The sequence below is a fragment of the Eurosta solidaginis genome, chromosome 4, assembly GCF_040869045.1.
Source record: "Eurosta solidaginis isolate ZX-2024a chromosome 4, ASM4086904v1, whole genome shotgun sequence".
NCBI classification, from domain to species: Eukaryota; Metazoa; Arthropoda; class Insecta; order Diptera; family Tephritidae; genus Eurosta; species Eurosta solidaginis.
In genome coordinates this window covers 18803848-18818862 of record NC_090322.1, presented here as the reverse complement: position 1 = coordinate 18818862, position 15015 = coordinate 18803848, and the positions used below count along the sequence as shown (strand labels likewise).

Sequence of the window (15015 nt, the reverse complement as noted above, 5' to 3'; positions counted from 1 at the left end):
GGTGTCCCAGGAAACTGGCTGTTTCAACAGGGGCGGACCATAGGGAGATTGGTGTTAGAGGCGTAAGTTCCACATTACAATTGAAAAGATGGTTGGGGACACATTGTATGCAGGACATTACGTATGTCGGGGTTGATTCTACACAAGTAAGAGTTTAACCTGTTACAGTATCCAGAACGAAGTTGGGCCAGGGTGACTCGTGTCTCCCTTGGTAATGTGCTTTCTTCTTATGCAAGGGTAGGATATTGCATATTGTGACGAATATTAGAGATACGAATGTTAACAGAAGGTTGCAAATAAGAGGAATTTCACTAAATTCGTTACAATATTAATAACGGGGTTCACCGGGCGCGTCCTGACAAAGGCGTTTACCGATTCTGTGTGGATTTGGCAAAGGGTCTGCTTATGCTTGCCAGGATCAAACGGCTGTGTTGGCAGGTGCCGGATCTCGCCATAGTGCTTTAGGAAGTGTTTCCTAAATCCCCGTGGAGGCGGTGCTAGATCAAGCAGTTGTTTGCCAGGATGTCTTGGTTTGTGACAATTAAGCAAAAACTGCTCTTTAATATTGAGCTCTTTGGTCTCATTATGTAATTGGTGTTCGGGGGTCATAAGGTGACATCCGGTGGCAGTTCTGTTTACAGCATTTTGACAGGTCTTTAGCCATTTCCAGTGTGTATTTTTAAGACCAGGCGACCAGACTGGTGACGCGTAGCTCATGAGCGGGCGGCCAATTGCTTTGTACGTGGTTAGCAACGTTTCTTTGTCTTTTCCCCATGTGCTGCCGGCAATCGACCTGAGGATTTTGTTGCGACTTTGTACTTTAGGAACAATCTCGGCGGCATGAGTCACGAAGGTTAGAGTATTATCGAACGTTACCCCTAAGATCTTTGGGTGACTGACAGTCGGTAGTGTGACACCATCGACGCGGACGTCCAATATTTGCGACATCTGTTCCTTCCACGTAGTAAAGAGGGTGGCCCTGGATTTGGTCGGTGAAAATGCCAAGTTGGGCGAGGTGAAAAAACTGGAAAGATCGGGGAGATAGCTGTTTATTTTAGAAACTAATTCATCAACTGCAGGGCCAGGTCCTGTAGCCATAGGTCTAATGACAGCTGGTATGTTTAATTCTTTTGAGTTTTTCGGTCATAATAAAGCATAATAATTTAATAAAAAAAAAAAACTTAAACTCACTAAAATTTACAAATGTATAAAGTAAAATAAAATAATATGTTTTTAACTAGCGATGCAGATTCATTTGCTTTACACAATTCCTTTTATTTTTTTTCTAACATCAATAACTAAAACAAAATCAAATAAAATGAAAAAATTAAAGGACGGAAAGAAACGGAAGCAAGCAAAGGTAAAGGAAAGGAATGAAAAGGGAACGAAAGGAAGGAAAATTAAAAAAGAAAAGAGAATAGGGAGAAGAAAAAAATGAGAGGAGACGAGAAAAGAAAAAAAGAAAAGGAAGAAAGGAAACTACGCGCTTTTTCAAGGCGTCATGTTCAAAACACGATTGAAACATTTTCAATACGATACGTCCAAAAAACTAATATTTTCTTTGCTCTGCAAAAACTTATATCAACAATATTTTTGTAAGAATATAATTTTAATTCGTATAACAAAAATCTCAATATAAAAAGCTCAATCTGACTAATAAACTATATTAAAATGAGTTTAAACCACACAACCTATTTGAATACACAAAGCGATTTTCATCACCCACTGCCGTACTTCATATTTTAGCAATTCACAATATAGCTGTCAAAACAGTTTTTTCGCTCTTGAAAGACTGTGTTTTTGCTGAGAGAGGGTTTGGATATAAACCGAATATGTTCTTTAAGGCTCTTTTGCAGAACGGCTCAGACTTAAGCTAACATGAGGGGTTAAACTCGTGCATTTTTTAGAAATTTTGAAATTAGCTCTGAGCTAAAAAAAATAACTTGCCATTCTGCAAGTGGGTCTAAAAATACTAAAATGTTTTAAGACCGCGTTTAATATTGAACAGACTCGACTTTTTAGTAGCCGAATTTCAATTTAGTTACAAAATTAAAATCCTCGCTTCTTTTTGTGAATTAATCGCTTTAAATGTATGAACATTTATTTCAAGCAATTTTTAATTTTATAATTTATTTAATAATACGCTTCTTTTTAATATCAAAAAATAAACTCCTTTTTTTTTTGATTGTCTAATTACCTGTGGTTTTTTTTTTCAGAAACAAAAACATACGTCACAAGAACGGACAATACTCCTGCGATAATTGTGGCAAACATTTTAAAACAAAATCGGTCTTAAAACAACATAAACTAATTCATAGCGATGAAAGGCCCAATAAATGTGATTTTTGTGAAAAGCGGTAAGTTATAAAAATCCTCGTCCTAATATATTTCACCAAATTTGTTCTAACTTTATTTTCCGCCTGTATTAAATAGATTTTCACGAGCTGCGACCCTAAGCCAGCATGTGCGTACTCATACCGGTGAAAAACCATATAAATGCAAATACTGCGAACGGTGTTTTATGATAAAACACCATCTGAATACGCATTTAAGTGTACATCTGGGTGATAATATACACAGATGTCAATCTTGTCCCCTAGCTTTTCATTTGGCTTCGGAGCTACGGTTACACTCAACTACGCATAAGGACGAAGATCCAGAGACGCGTGAGCGAAATATGGCAGCTTTAAGGGAAGAAGAGGCTAAATTGAAAGTAAATAGGTAAAATGGCATTCATAAACCCCGTAGACTGTGATCTTATATTAAGGTTAATTTCTCCGTAAAGTGCGGAATCCAGGACTGGTTTTCTGTTATATGATCGGTGATCGAAAACAATTTTTGACATCGCAATATCTCTTAAATGGTGGATCGGATTAAGGAAATATGTTAAATAGTGGCTGCGTGTACTAATTACAATTCATTCTAATTTTAACGAATAGTTTGACAAAATCATATTTATTGTTTGAGTTGTTGTTGCTGTTGTATTAACAGTGCTTTGCCCCACTCATCGAAATCCTCTAACGGTAGTCCTATGAAACTGGCTGTTTCAACAGGGGCGGACCATAGGGAGATTGGTGTTAAAGGCGTAAGTTCCACATTACAATTGATAAGATGGTTGGAGACACATTGCATGCAGGACATACATTACGTATGTCGGGGTTGATTCTGGACAAGTAAGAGTTTAACCTGTTACAGTACCCAGAACGAAGTTGGACCGGGGTGACTCGTGTCCCCCTTGGTAATGTGCTTTCTTCTTATGCAAGTATAGTGTTAACTACTTTGTACTCTTTACTTTAATTTTTAAAATAATTTTTAATTGAGTTTTCGTTTTAACTTAAAATTTTTGAATAACTTCAAAAAAAGAAAATTCTAATTAGTATGAAAATATTTAAATTCAAAAATAAATAAAAATAAATTTTTATACTTCAGATCAAAATAAAAGATTTTTAAAATATCAACTTTAATGTTGATATATTGGCGATTCTACCAACGGACCTAAATTTTTATATAAATCTATATGTGATACACTTGCTGAATGTGACGCTTTACGTATCGCAAAGCTATTGACCAATACAATACCGCAAATAAAAGTGCAACTAAGTGACGTGCTACCAAAGAAAATTTGTGTTAGTTACCTGAACCAACTTCTGAAGAAATAACTTAATTGGATGTACATATATATTACGTCTGATAAAAAAAAAAATAAATGTAAGGCGCGATAACCTCCGAAGAGATCTAAGGCCGAGCTTCTCTTCCAATTTGCGTCGTGCTCCTCTTGATTTTTCCCTACAACCGGAAACCCGGACGGGACCTACATGTTTTATGCCGACTCCGAACGGCATCTGCAAGGCAGATGAGTTTTCACTGAGAGCTTTTCATGGCAGAAATAGAATCGCCTCTAACAAACAAATATGTGATTTTTAAATTAATATACTTAAAATAAAATAAAACAGATTTAATATCTACAAGAATTATTCAATGCAAAACTCAATGAATTTAAATTAAACTGCCGCTTAATTTTAATAAAAGCAAAAAATTGTGTACCTAAACGAAAATCGTGTTTATTAATAACAAAACAAAGAAGCTTAAAGTAATTTTAAAGAACTGCTGACCCATTGACAAAATATTTTCACGTCATATCTGATATTTAAATCAACATATACTCTTGACATTGAAGAAGTGAAAGAATATGCGAAAATGTTTGAACTAAACTAACGCACATCATTTACTGTCGTATATATCAAAATTAATTAAGATAATACCGCTAATTCCTTCCTACAATTCATTCATATATCGAAATAGTTTAATATTCAACGAAACATCATTATTTTGTATACCATTTGTTGGAATCATTCGTAACCTTTAACGTCCTCTTCACTAATTACAAAGCCATTGCATAACAAAGCCATTACATAACAAAGCCATTGCATAACAAAACCATTGCATAAACAACAACAACGATGTATTTAATTGTCATCAATCCAAAAAAAGCGCAATTGATTCGCTTAAAATTTTTACAATCATCAATCAACTACTTATTAATTTTAATATTTTTTTATTAAATTTAATTTTATGTAAGTATAATTTTTATTTTAATATCATATTAAAAATTTTCCAATTATAATTTAAATTAAAATTTTAAACCTTTTAAACTTTCAAATTTATTTTAAGATTATTTTTATATTTTAACAATTTTAATATAAATTATTTAAATTTACTTATTTTTTATATAAAATTAAATGTTTTATTTAAATTGTTAACTCCCTTTCCAAAAAAATACTTAAATATTTTCTAATTTTCAAATTATTCATTAATTTTTTTTTTTATATGGTTCTACGTTCACCAATACGAACTCGTAATTTAAAAAATTTGGAAAATCAAAATAAAAACTATACAAATAACCCCATGGCTCACAATACAACTCAAAATTCTAACATTAATACAACACAAAACAACATCTCTAATATAACACAAGATAGTTCAACACAAGATAACTTTACAAATATTTCTTCTACTAAATCAATTAAATTACCAAAATTTTGCCAGGAATCTCCCGATGCCTGGTTTTTACTTGTTGAAGGACAATTTGAAATTAACAATATCAATGATGATAATTTAAAATTTCAAAATGTTTTAGTTACTCTTCAACCAGATACCATATCTAAAATTTTAGACGTTATTAACCCTCCTCCTCTTTTTAATAAATATGATACAATCAAAAAAATTTTATGTGAAAGATTTTCTCTTAGCGAAGAAAAACGATTAGAACAATTATTTTCACAAACTGAACTTGGTGATCGTTCACCATCTGAATTATTCAGATTTATGAAATCACTTATAGGTACTGACTGAAGAATTACTTTTCAAATTATGGATTCGTAAATTGCCACAAGAAATACAAACCCATTTAACTTCTAGTAACAATCAAAATAAAGATGAAGTAATTATTTTAGCTGACAAACTTTTTGATTTAATCAACAAACCTCATTCTTCCAAATCTATAGTTTCAAGTATAAATAATAATATTTTAGAACAATGCGTTAAAAATTTAACTGAATTAACTATGGCTATTTATCAAAATTTAAATAAAATTTCTAATGATATTAATCAATTACAAATCCGTTCAAGATCTAAAGATAGAAATAGATCTAAATCTCGAAATTTTTCAAGATTAAGAAATTTTTCAAACAATCGTAATTTTAATTCATAAACAACTATTTGTTGGTATCACAAAAAATTTAAGAATAACGCTCTTAAATGTATACCCCCATGCAATTTTAATCAAAATATAATTCAAATTCCGAACAAAATTTAAACTGAAACGATTCATTATGACGGTGACGGATAATGGAACTATTATTAAACCTACTCGTCGCCTATTCATATTTGATAAATTCAATAAACTTAATTTTCTTATCGATACCAGCGCAGTTGTATCAGTTATTCCTTTTTCTAAATTTAAAATTTATAAAATAAATTCAGATCTTACTTTGACTGCAGCAAACGGTTCTCCAATTGAAACTTTCGGTACAAAACTACTTAAAATTGATTTAGGTTTAAGAAGAGATTTTGAATTTCCATTCATTATTGCGAACATTGATACACCAATTTTAGGAGAAAACTTTTTAGAAAAATTCGGAATTATTGTCAATATTAAAAACAAAGAAATAATGGATTCTACTACAAAAATTAAAGTTGCTGGATCTTCTGGATTTTCTGATATTTTCTCACTCAAAATTCCTATTGTCGAAAATAAGTTTTCAAAATTACTTAATGAATTTCCGTCTATTACCTGTGAACCAGATTATACCAAAAAAGTTAAACACCATACGGTTCACAGAATAGAAACAAAAGGTATTTTACCATTTTCGAAACCCAGACGTCTTGATCCAATCAAACTTAAAATTGCTAAAGCTGATTTTGAATTTTTAGTTAAAACGGGTATATGCAGACCCTCAAATTCTCCTATTGCGTCTCCACTTCATCTCGTTCCTAAAAAAGAACCAAATGATTGGAGACCTTGCGGGATAGAAGACTTAATTTTATTACTACACCAGATCGGTATCCTTTACCACATATTCACGATTTAACAATTGATTTAAAAAACAAACAATTTTTTTTCCAAAATTGATCTTGTGCGTGCTTACCACCAAATTCCCATGGCAGAAGAAGACATTCATAAAACTGCAATAACTACCCCTTTTGGAATGTTTGAATTCGTAAGAATGCCTTTCGGTTTACGAAACAGTGCTCAAACTTCCCAACGCTTTATTAATGAAGTATTTTCTGATTTCGATTTTGTATTTACTTACATTGATGACTTTCTTATTGCCAGTGATAATGAAGATCAACATATAAATCATTTAAAATCAGTTTTCAAAAGACTTGAAGAATATAATTTAAATACCAAACCTTCAAAATGTACTCTCGGTGTAAATAAATTAAATTTCTTAAGCTACGAAATTTCAGGCGAAGGTATTAAACCATCTTTAGATCGAATTGAAATTATAACAAATTTTGAAAAACCAATTTCTATAAATAAGTTACAAAAATGTTTAGGTATGATAAATTACTATCACAGATATATTAAAATGTTAGCAACAGAACTTAGTCCTCTGCATGAAATGTTAACACATGCAATTAAAAACAAACTCAAACAATTAAATTGGACAAATGAAACCACAACAGCTTTCGAAAATGTTAAACAACTTTTTGCTAAAAATACTTTACTTACACATTTCGACAAAAATGGTACTTTATCATTAGCAGTAGATGCATCAAATGGTGCTATTGGAGCAGTTCTTCAACAAACTAGCAATAATATACTAGAACCCTTAGCTTATTTTTCAAGAAAATTAACTACAACAGAAACTAAATATTCAACATTTGATCGTGAACTTTTGGCAATTTATAATTCAATTAAACATTTTAAACATTTTCTTGAAGGTAGAACTTTTACAATTTATACTGATCATAAACCTTTAATTCATGTTCTAAGTTCTAAAGTAGATAGATCTCCTCGTCAACTACGTCATCTTGAATATATTGCTCAATTTACAAATGATATTCAATATATACGTGGAAAAGACAACATAGTTGCCGACACACTTTCCCGTATTCCAGAAATAAATGCAATTTCAACTCAAGATATAAATTTAGAAACTTTATATAAAGAACAACAAACTGATACATTTTTACAAAAAACCATTTCTGATCAAAATTCTAAAAATAATTTAAAAGAAATTCATATTCCAGTTATTAATTTAAACATATGGTGTGATATTTCTCTACAACCCTTTCGACCTTATGTTCCACATTCTATGAGAAGAATTATATTTGACAAAATTCACTCATTATCTCATCCAAGTATAAGAACAACTAGAAAATTAATTCAAAATAAATATTATTGGCCTAACATGCGTAAAGAAATTAACGATTGGACTTCATCTTGTATCAATTGTCAAAAATCCAAAATTTCAAGACATACTAAATCTCCTATTCAAAAAATTCAAATACCATCAGGTCGTTTTGAACATATTCATATGGATATTGTTGGACCTCTTCCAGTTTCAAATGAAAATTGTTATATTTTAACAATTATTGACAGATTTTCACGTTGGCCTGAAGCTTATCCACTAAAAGATATTTCAACAAATACTATAGTAAAAAACTTTTATTCAAAATTATATACCACGATTTGGTATACCATTGAATATTACAGTAGACCAAGGTTCTCAATTCACCTCAAGATTTTTTACGGAATTAACTAAACTTTTAGGTTCTCATAAAATTCATACATCTCCTTATCATCCCCAAGCAAATGGCATGATAGAGAGATTTCATCGAACTTTAAAAGCAGCAATTATAGCATCAAACGACTCGGTTCATTGGTCTGACATTTTACCATTCATTCTACTTGGTTTACGAACTTCTATTAAAGAAGATTTAAAATGTTCATCTGCTGAACTTGTTTATGGCCAAGCACTTAGAATACCTGGTGAACTAATTGTTTCAAATAATAATAAAGAACATGATTTTTCTAATGACGCTCTTCAAAAAATAAGAGAATATTTTCGCTTGTTCGTTCTAAAGTTTTTCATCATAACAATGAAAACTTTTTCGTTCCTAAAAAATTAGAAAAGTGTGAGTATGTTTTTGTTAAAGTTCTTCGTAAATCTAATTTAGAATCACCTTATGAAGGACCTTTTAAAGTTATTTCTAAGAAACATAAAACATTTACAATTCAATACAAAAATACTATGTATGTATGTATTAAAAATATTTCAATTTATTTACTTAAACCAGCAAACATACTTATTAACACTAATTTAAATACAAATACAAATACATTAAACAACAAAAAACAAAAAAAGGTTACATTTAATATTAATTAATAATTTGTTTGTTTTAAATTTTCTTGGAGGGGGAGTAAATATAGTGTTAACTACTTTGTACTCTTTACTTTAATTTTTAAAATAATTTTTAATTGAGTTTTCGTGTTAACTTAAAATTTTTGAATAACCTCAAAAAAAGAAAATTCTAATTAGTATGAAAATATTTAAACTCAAAAATAAATAAAAATAAATTTTTATACTTCAGATCAAAATAAAAGATTTTTAAAATATCAACTTGAATGTTGATATAGCAAGGATAGGATATTGCATATTGTGACGAATATTAGCGATACGAACGTTACAGAAGGTTGCAAATAAAAGAAATTTTTCTAAATTCGTTACAATATTAATAACGGGGTTCACCGGACGTGTCCTAACAAAGGCGTTTACCGATTCTGTGTGGATTTGGCAAAGGGTCTGCTTATGCTTGCCAGGATCAGACGGCTGTGTTGGAAGGTGCCGGATCTCGCCATAGTGCTTTAGGTGTTCCCTTAATCCCCGTGGAGGCGGTGCTAGATCAAGCAGTTGTTTGCCAGGATGTCCTGGCTTGTGAAAAGCAAAAACTGCTTTGTGCTCTTTAATATTGAGCTCTTTGGCCTCATTATGTAATTGGCGTTCGGGGGTCATAAGGTGGCATTCGGTGGCAGTTCTGATTGCAACATTTTGAAATGTCTTTAGCCATTTCCAGTGTGTATTTTTAAGACCAGGCGACCAGAATGGTGACGCGTAGCTCATGAGCGGGCGGCCAATTGCTTTGTACGTGGTTAGCAACGTTTCTTTGTCTTTTCCCATGTGCTGCCGGCAATCGACTTGACGATTTTGTTGTGACTTTGTACTTTAGGAACAATCTCGGCGGCATGAGTCACGAAGGTTAGAGTATTATCGAATGTTACCCCTAAGATCTTTGGGTGACTGACAGTCGGTAGTGTGACACCATCGACGCGGACGTCCAATATTTGCGACATCTGTTCCTTCCACGTAGTAAAGAGGGTGGCCCTGGATTTGGTCGGTGACAATGCCAAGTTGGTGAAAAAACTGGAAAGATCGGCGAGATAGCTGTTTATTTTAGAAACTAAATCATCAACTTGAGTTTTTCTTTTTTCTTTTTCTTTTGAGTTTTTCTGTCATAATAAAGCATAATAATTTAATAAAAAACTAAAATTTACAAATGTATAAAATAAAATAAAATTATGTTTTAAATAGCGAGGCAGATTCACTTGCTTTACACAATTCCTTTTTTTTTTTTTTTTTTTTCTAACATTGATAACTAAAACAAAATCAAATAAAATGGAAAAATTAAAGGACGGGAAGAAACGGAAGCAAGCAAAGGTAAGGGAAAGGAATGAAGAGGGAACGAAAGGAAGAAAAATTAAAAAAGAAAAGAGAATAGAGAGAAGAGAAAAAATGAGAGGAGAAGAGAAAAGAAAAAAAGAAAAGGAAGGAAAGTAAACTACGCGCTTTTTCAAGGCGTCATGTTCAAAACACGATTGAAATTTTTAAGAAAATAATTTTAATTCGTATAACAAAAAGCTCAATCTGACTTATAAACTATATTAAACTGAGTTTAAACCACACAACTTATTTGAATACACAAAGCCATTTTTCATCAACCACTGCCGTACTTCATATTTTTAGAAACTCACAATATAGCTGCCAAAACTGTGTTTTTGCTAAGAAAGGGTTTGGATATAAGCCGAAGATGTTCCTAAGGCTCTTTTGCAGAACGGCAAGTTAAATTTTTTAACTCAGACTTAACCTAACATGAGGGGTTAAACTCATACATTTTTTACACATTTTTGAAATTAGCTCTGAGGCAAGGTGCACACGAGGCTACGCGTCATAGACTCTGCGGGCGAAATTTGTACGCTTTGATGCCGAACACATGTATTTGAATGGAGAGCTGCATACGAGGCGTCAGCTGCATGAAAGCGACAAAGCATGAAATTTTCGTGTAGCTAAGGGTACAGCAATGTTGGTCGCTGAGCGTACGTACGCTTGAAAAAAAGGAATAACAAGATGTTTCTTTACATTTTTTTGTATGCAAATTTGTGTAATTAGTTAAAAAATGTTACTTTAGTTAATAAAAGTGCGTGAAAGGTATATTACCAAAGCGAAAAAGAGTACTACACACCACAACAGCTTGGTTAGAGATTGTTGAAGCGTTTAAAAGGCTAAAAAGTGTTGGAAACTAGAAATCACCCTTTTCTCTAGTCCGCGGTGGTTTAAAATTGCCTTTCATAATTTACAAAGGCACGGGGATGCAAACAACGTTTAATACCTATTTTCCTTTGGTTTCGGGGACGGATATAGCTGAAGAAATTAAATTTTTTATTTTTTTTTTCAATAATTGTTTGCCTTTTGTAGCGACGCTCGAAAGTAGCTCCGTGTGCAGATCTTGAGGCGCAGAGAAATTTTAGCTATATGAAATATCTTGTACGCGTCTATGACGCGTAGCCTCGTGTGCACCTTGCCTAAAGCTAAAAAAATAACTTGCCGTTCAGCAAGTGGGCCTAAAAATACTAAAAAGTTTTACGACCAGGTTTAAATTTGAACATACTCCACTCTTTAGTAGCCAAAAATTGTTAGTTTAGTTACAAAATTCAAATCCTCGCTTCTTTTTAATATCAAAAAATAAACTTGTTTTTTTTTTTTTTGTCTTGATGACTTGTGTTTTTTTTTTTTGAGATACAAACACATACGTGACAAGAACTGCCAATACCCGTGCGATATTTGTGGCAAACATTTTAAAAGAACATCGCACTTAATTAGACATAAACGAAGTCATAGCGGCGAAAAGCCCCATAAATGTGATTTTTGTGAAAAGCGGTAGGTTATCATAAAAATCCTAGTCGTAATACATATATTTCACCAAATTTTTTCTAACTTTATTTTTTGCCTGTGTTAAACAGACTTGCAGAAGCAGCGCAACTAAGGGAGCATATGCGTACTCATACCGGTGAAAAACCATATAAATGCAAATACTGCGAACGGTGCTTTACGACAAAAAAATCACTGAATAAGCATTCACGTGTACATCTGGGTTATAATATTCACAGATGTTAATCTTGTCCATTAGCTTTTGGTTTGGCTTCGGAACTACGGTTACACTCAACTATGCATAAAGACGAAGATCCAGAGACGCATGAGCGAAATATGGCAGGTTTAAGAGAAGAAGAGGCTAAATTGAAAGTAAATAGGTAAACTGGCATTCATAAACTCCGTAGACTGTGATCTTATATTAAGGTTAATTATTTCGTAAAGCGCGGAATCCAGGGCTGGTATTCTGTTATACGATCGGTGATAGAAAACAATTTTTGCCATCGCAATATCTCTTAAATGGAGGATCGGATTAAGGAAATATGTTAAATAGTGGCTACGTGTACTGATTAGAATTCATTCTAATTTTAACGAATAGTTTGACAAAATCATATTTATTGTTTGAGTTGTTGTTGTTGTTGTATTAACAGTGCTTCGCCCCACTCAATGGGCACGACCACTCAAAAATTGTCATCGAAATCCTCTAACGGGAGTCCTAGGAAATTGGCTGATTCAACAGGGGCGGACCATAGGGAGATTGGTGTTAGAGGTGTAAGTTCCACATTACAATTGAAAAGGTGGTTGGTGTCATGTGGGGACACATTGCGTGCAGGACCTACATCACGGATGTGGGGGTTGATTCTGGACAAGTAAGAGTTTAACCTGTTACAGTATCCAGAACGAAGCTGGGCTAGGGTGACTCGTGTCTCCCTTGGTAATGTTGTTGTTGTTGTTGTTGTAGCAATGTTTCGCCCCACCTAATAGCTGCGACCGATCACACATTGTCATCCATATCCTCTAACGGGAGTCCAAGGAAACTTGCTGTTTCGACAGGGGTGGACCATAATGAAAGGGGTGTTAGAGGCGTTGGTTCCACATTACAATTAAAGAGATGGTTGGTGTCATGTGGGTACACATTGCAAGCGAGGCATACATTTTGTATGTCGGGGTTGATTCTGGATATGTAAGAGTTTAACCTGTTACAGTATCCAGAACGAAGTTGAGCCAGAGTGACTCGCGTTTCCCTGGGGAGTATGCGTTTCTCTTCCGAAAGTTTTGGGTACTGTTCCCCGAGTACTGGATTCACCGAGCAATTCCCGGCATAAAGATCCGACGCCTGTTTGTGGAGTTCACCAAGGACCTGCTTGTGTTTTTTTGCCTCGTACGGCTGAGTTCTCAGGTGCCGTATTTCCTCAAAATGCTTACGGAGATGACTCCTTAAGTCCCTAGTCGGGGCTGGCTCATCAATCAGATGTCTGTTGGGATGCCCAGGTGTCTGGGTATTCAACAGGAACTATTTGGTTAGCATCTCATTTCTCTCCCTGATGGGGAGTATTCTCGCCTCATTATGTAGATGGTGTTCTGGGGACATAAGAAGACAGCCCGTTGCGGTTGCGGGCGCAGTATTTTGGCAGGCCTGTAGCTTCTTCCAGTGGGTAGTTTTTAGGCTTGGCGACCATATAGGGGACGCGTAGCACGCAAACGGCAGGCCAATTGCTTTGCATGTTGTAATGAGCGTTTCTTTGTCTTTTCCCCAAGTACTGCAAGCAAGGGATTTGAGGATTTTATTACGGCTCTGGATTTTCGGAACAATTGCGGCTGCGGGCACACCAAAATGTAGATCCTGATCAAACGTCACACCCAAGATTTTGGGGTGTAGGACAGTCGATAGCGTAGTACCATCGACGTGGATGTTTAAAATGGTCGACATGTGGGCGTCCAAGTTGTAAATAAGGTCGCGCATGATTTAGTCGGTGATAATTCCAGGTTTCGCGAGGCGAAAAAACTGGAGAGATCAGGGAGGTAACCGTTTATTCTGTTGCAAAGCTCATCGATCTTTGGGCCCGGGCCTGTGGCCATTATTGTGCGGTCATCGGCGTAAGAAACGATAGTAACTCCTTCTGGTGGCGAAGGTAGTTTTGATATGTAAAAATTAAACAAAAGTGGGGATAGAACACCTCCCTGAGGCACCCCTTGTTTAATTCTTCTTGGCTTTGATATTTCGTTTCTGAATTGCACCGATGCCTGCCGACCACTAAGATAATTTGCGGTCCACCTTTTAAGACATGAGGGAAGGGTAGACCCTTCCAAGTCTTGCAGTAACGTGCCATGGTTGACCGTTTCAAAAGGTTTTGATAGGTCTAGCGCTACGAGTACTGTTCTATGGTGGGGCTTCTGATTTAAACCACAATTTATCTGGGTGCTAATGGCATTTAGCGCGGTGGTGGTGCTATGGAGTTTTGTAAAGACAGGCTAGCTGCAAAATTGCTTTGAAGTGGGGGAGCAAAATAGCTTCAAGCGTCTTGGCTACTGGCGATAGGAGAGATATCGGGCGATATGACTCCTATGTTAGCTGCTTTCCCAGGCTTTAGTAGCGGGACCACCTTGGCCATTTTCCATTTTTCGGGAATGACAAAGGTGGAAAGAGACAGGTTGAAGACATGTGCTAAATATTTGAAACCCTGATGAAACGCTGATGCTCGGTATTGCTCCCAACTCTACTGCGGAGATTGTAGGTATGAGTGGGAGCAACCGAGTGAGTTGGTGGCGCCGTGGGGCGAGAGCAACAGCGGATACTTGTTGTGGCTTGCTGAGCAGCGGGGCTGCTGGAAGGTAGCGGGGGGCGCTAAGGCGCAGACTACGGGACGTCCTAGGACGTGAACAGCAAGGAGCCACAAAAGATTTATAGAAGTTACGTGGACGTCTGGTTTTGGGGTCTAGCCCAGAGCAACCTGTCCGATGCAACCATCCCTTACAAGAGACACACTGACAAGAGTATGACCGTCCTAAAAAGACTCTTTTCCGGCAGATGCAGCAAAACCATTTCTCTGGACCGGGGTCAGTAGACGGACCCGGATTTGGTTCTATACCTTCCCGGAGCAAGAGAATATGGAGCAGTCCCGCTGCAAGGAGCTTCTGGGAGGATGACAATTTGTGGGAGGGACGCAACAAATTAAATGGGGTTACACTAAAATGGCAGTCCTTGGTCGGGAAAAATCCCAGATCGCTCCGGTACATAGAACCGACGGCCTTGGGAAACGCCCTTGGTAATGTGCTCTTCTTATGCAAAGGTAGGATATTGCAT

The 15015-nt window shown here is 35.1% G+C and overlaps 1 protein-coding gene across 1 annotated transcript in view; it reads left to right on the top strand.

The window, feature by feature from the left end:
• The window catches only part of LOC137248419 (zinc finger protein 721-like), a 169070-nt gene extending 156267 nt beyond the window's left edge, over positions 1–12803 (top strand). The window contains exons 14-17 of the mRNA XM_067779357.1: positions 2217–2357; positions 2434–2721; positions 11580–11720; positions 11804–12803. Of these exons, the coding sequence (XP_067635458.1) occupies positions 2217–2357; positions 2434–2721; positions 11580–11720; positions 11804–11957 (724 nt within the window). The 3' untranslated portion in view covers positions 11958–12803. The remainder of the gene's footprint in view (positions 1–2216; positions 2358–2433; positions 2722–11579; positions 11721–11803) is intronic.
• The last annotated feature ends 2212 nt before the right edge of the window (positions 12804–15015 follow it).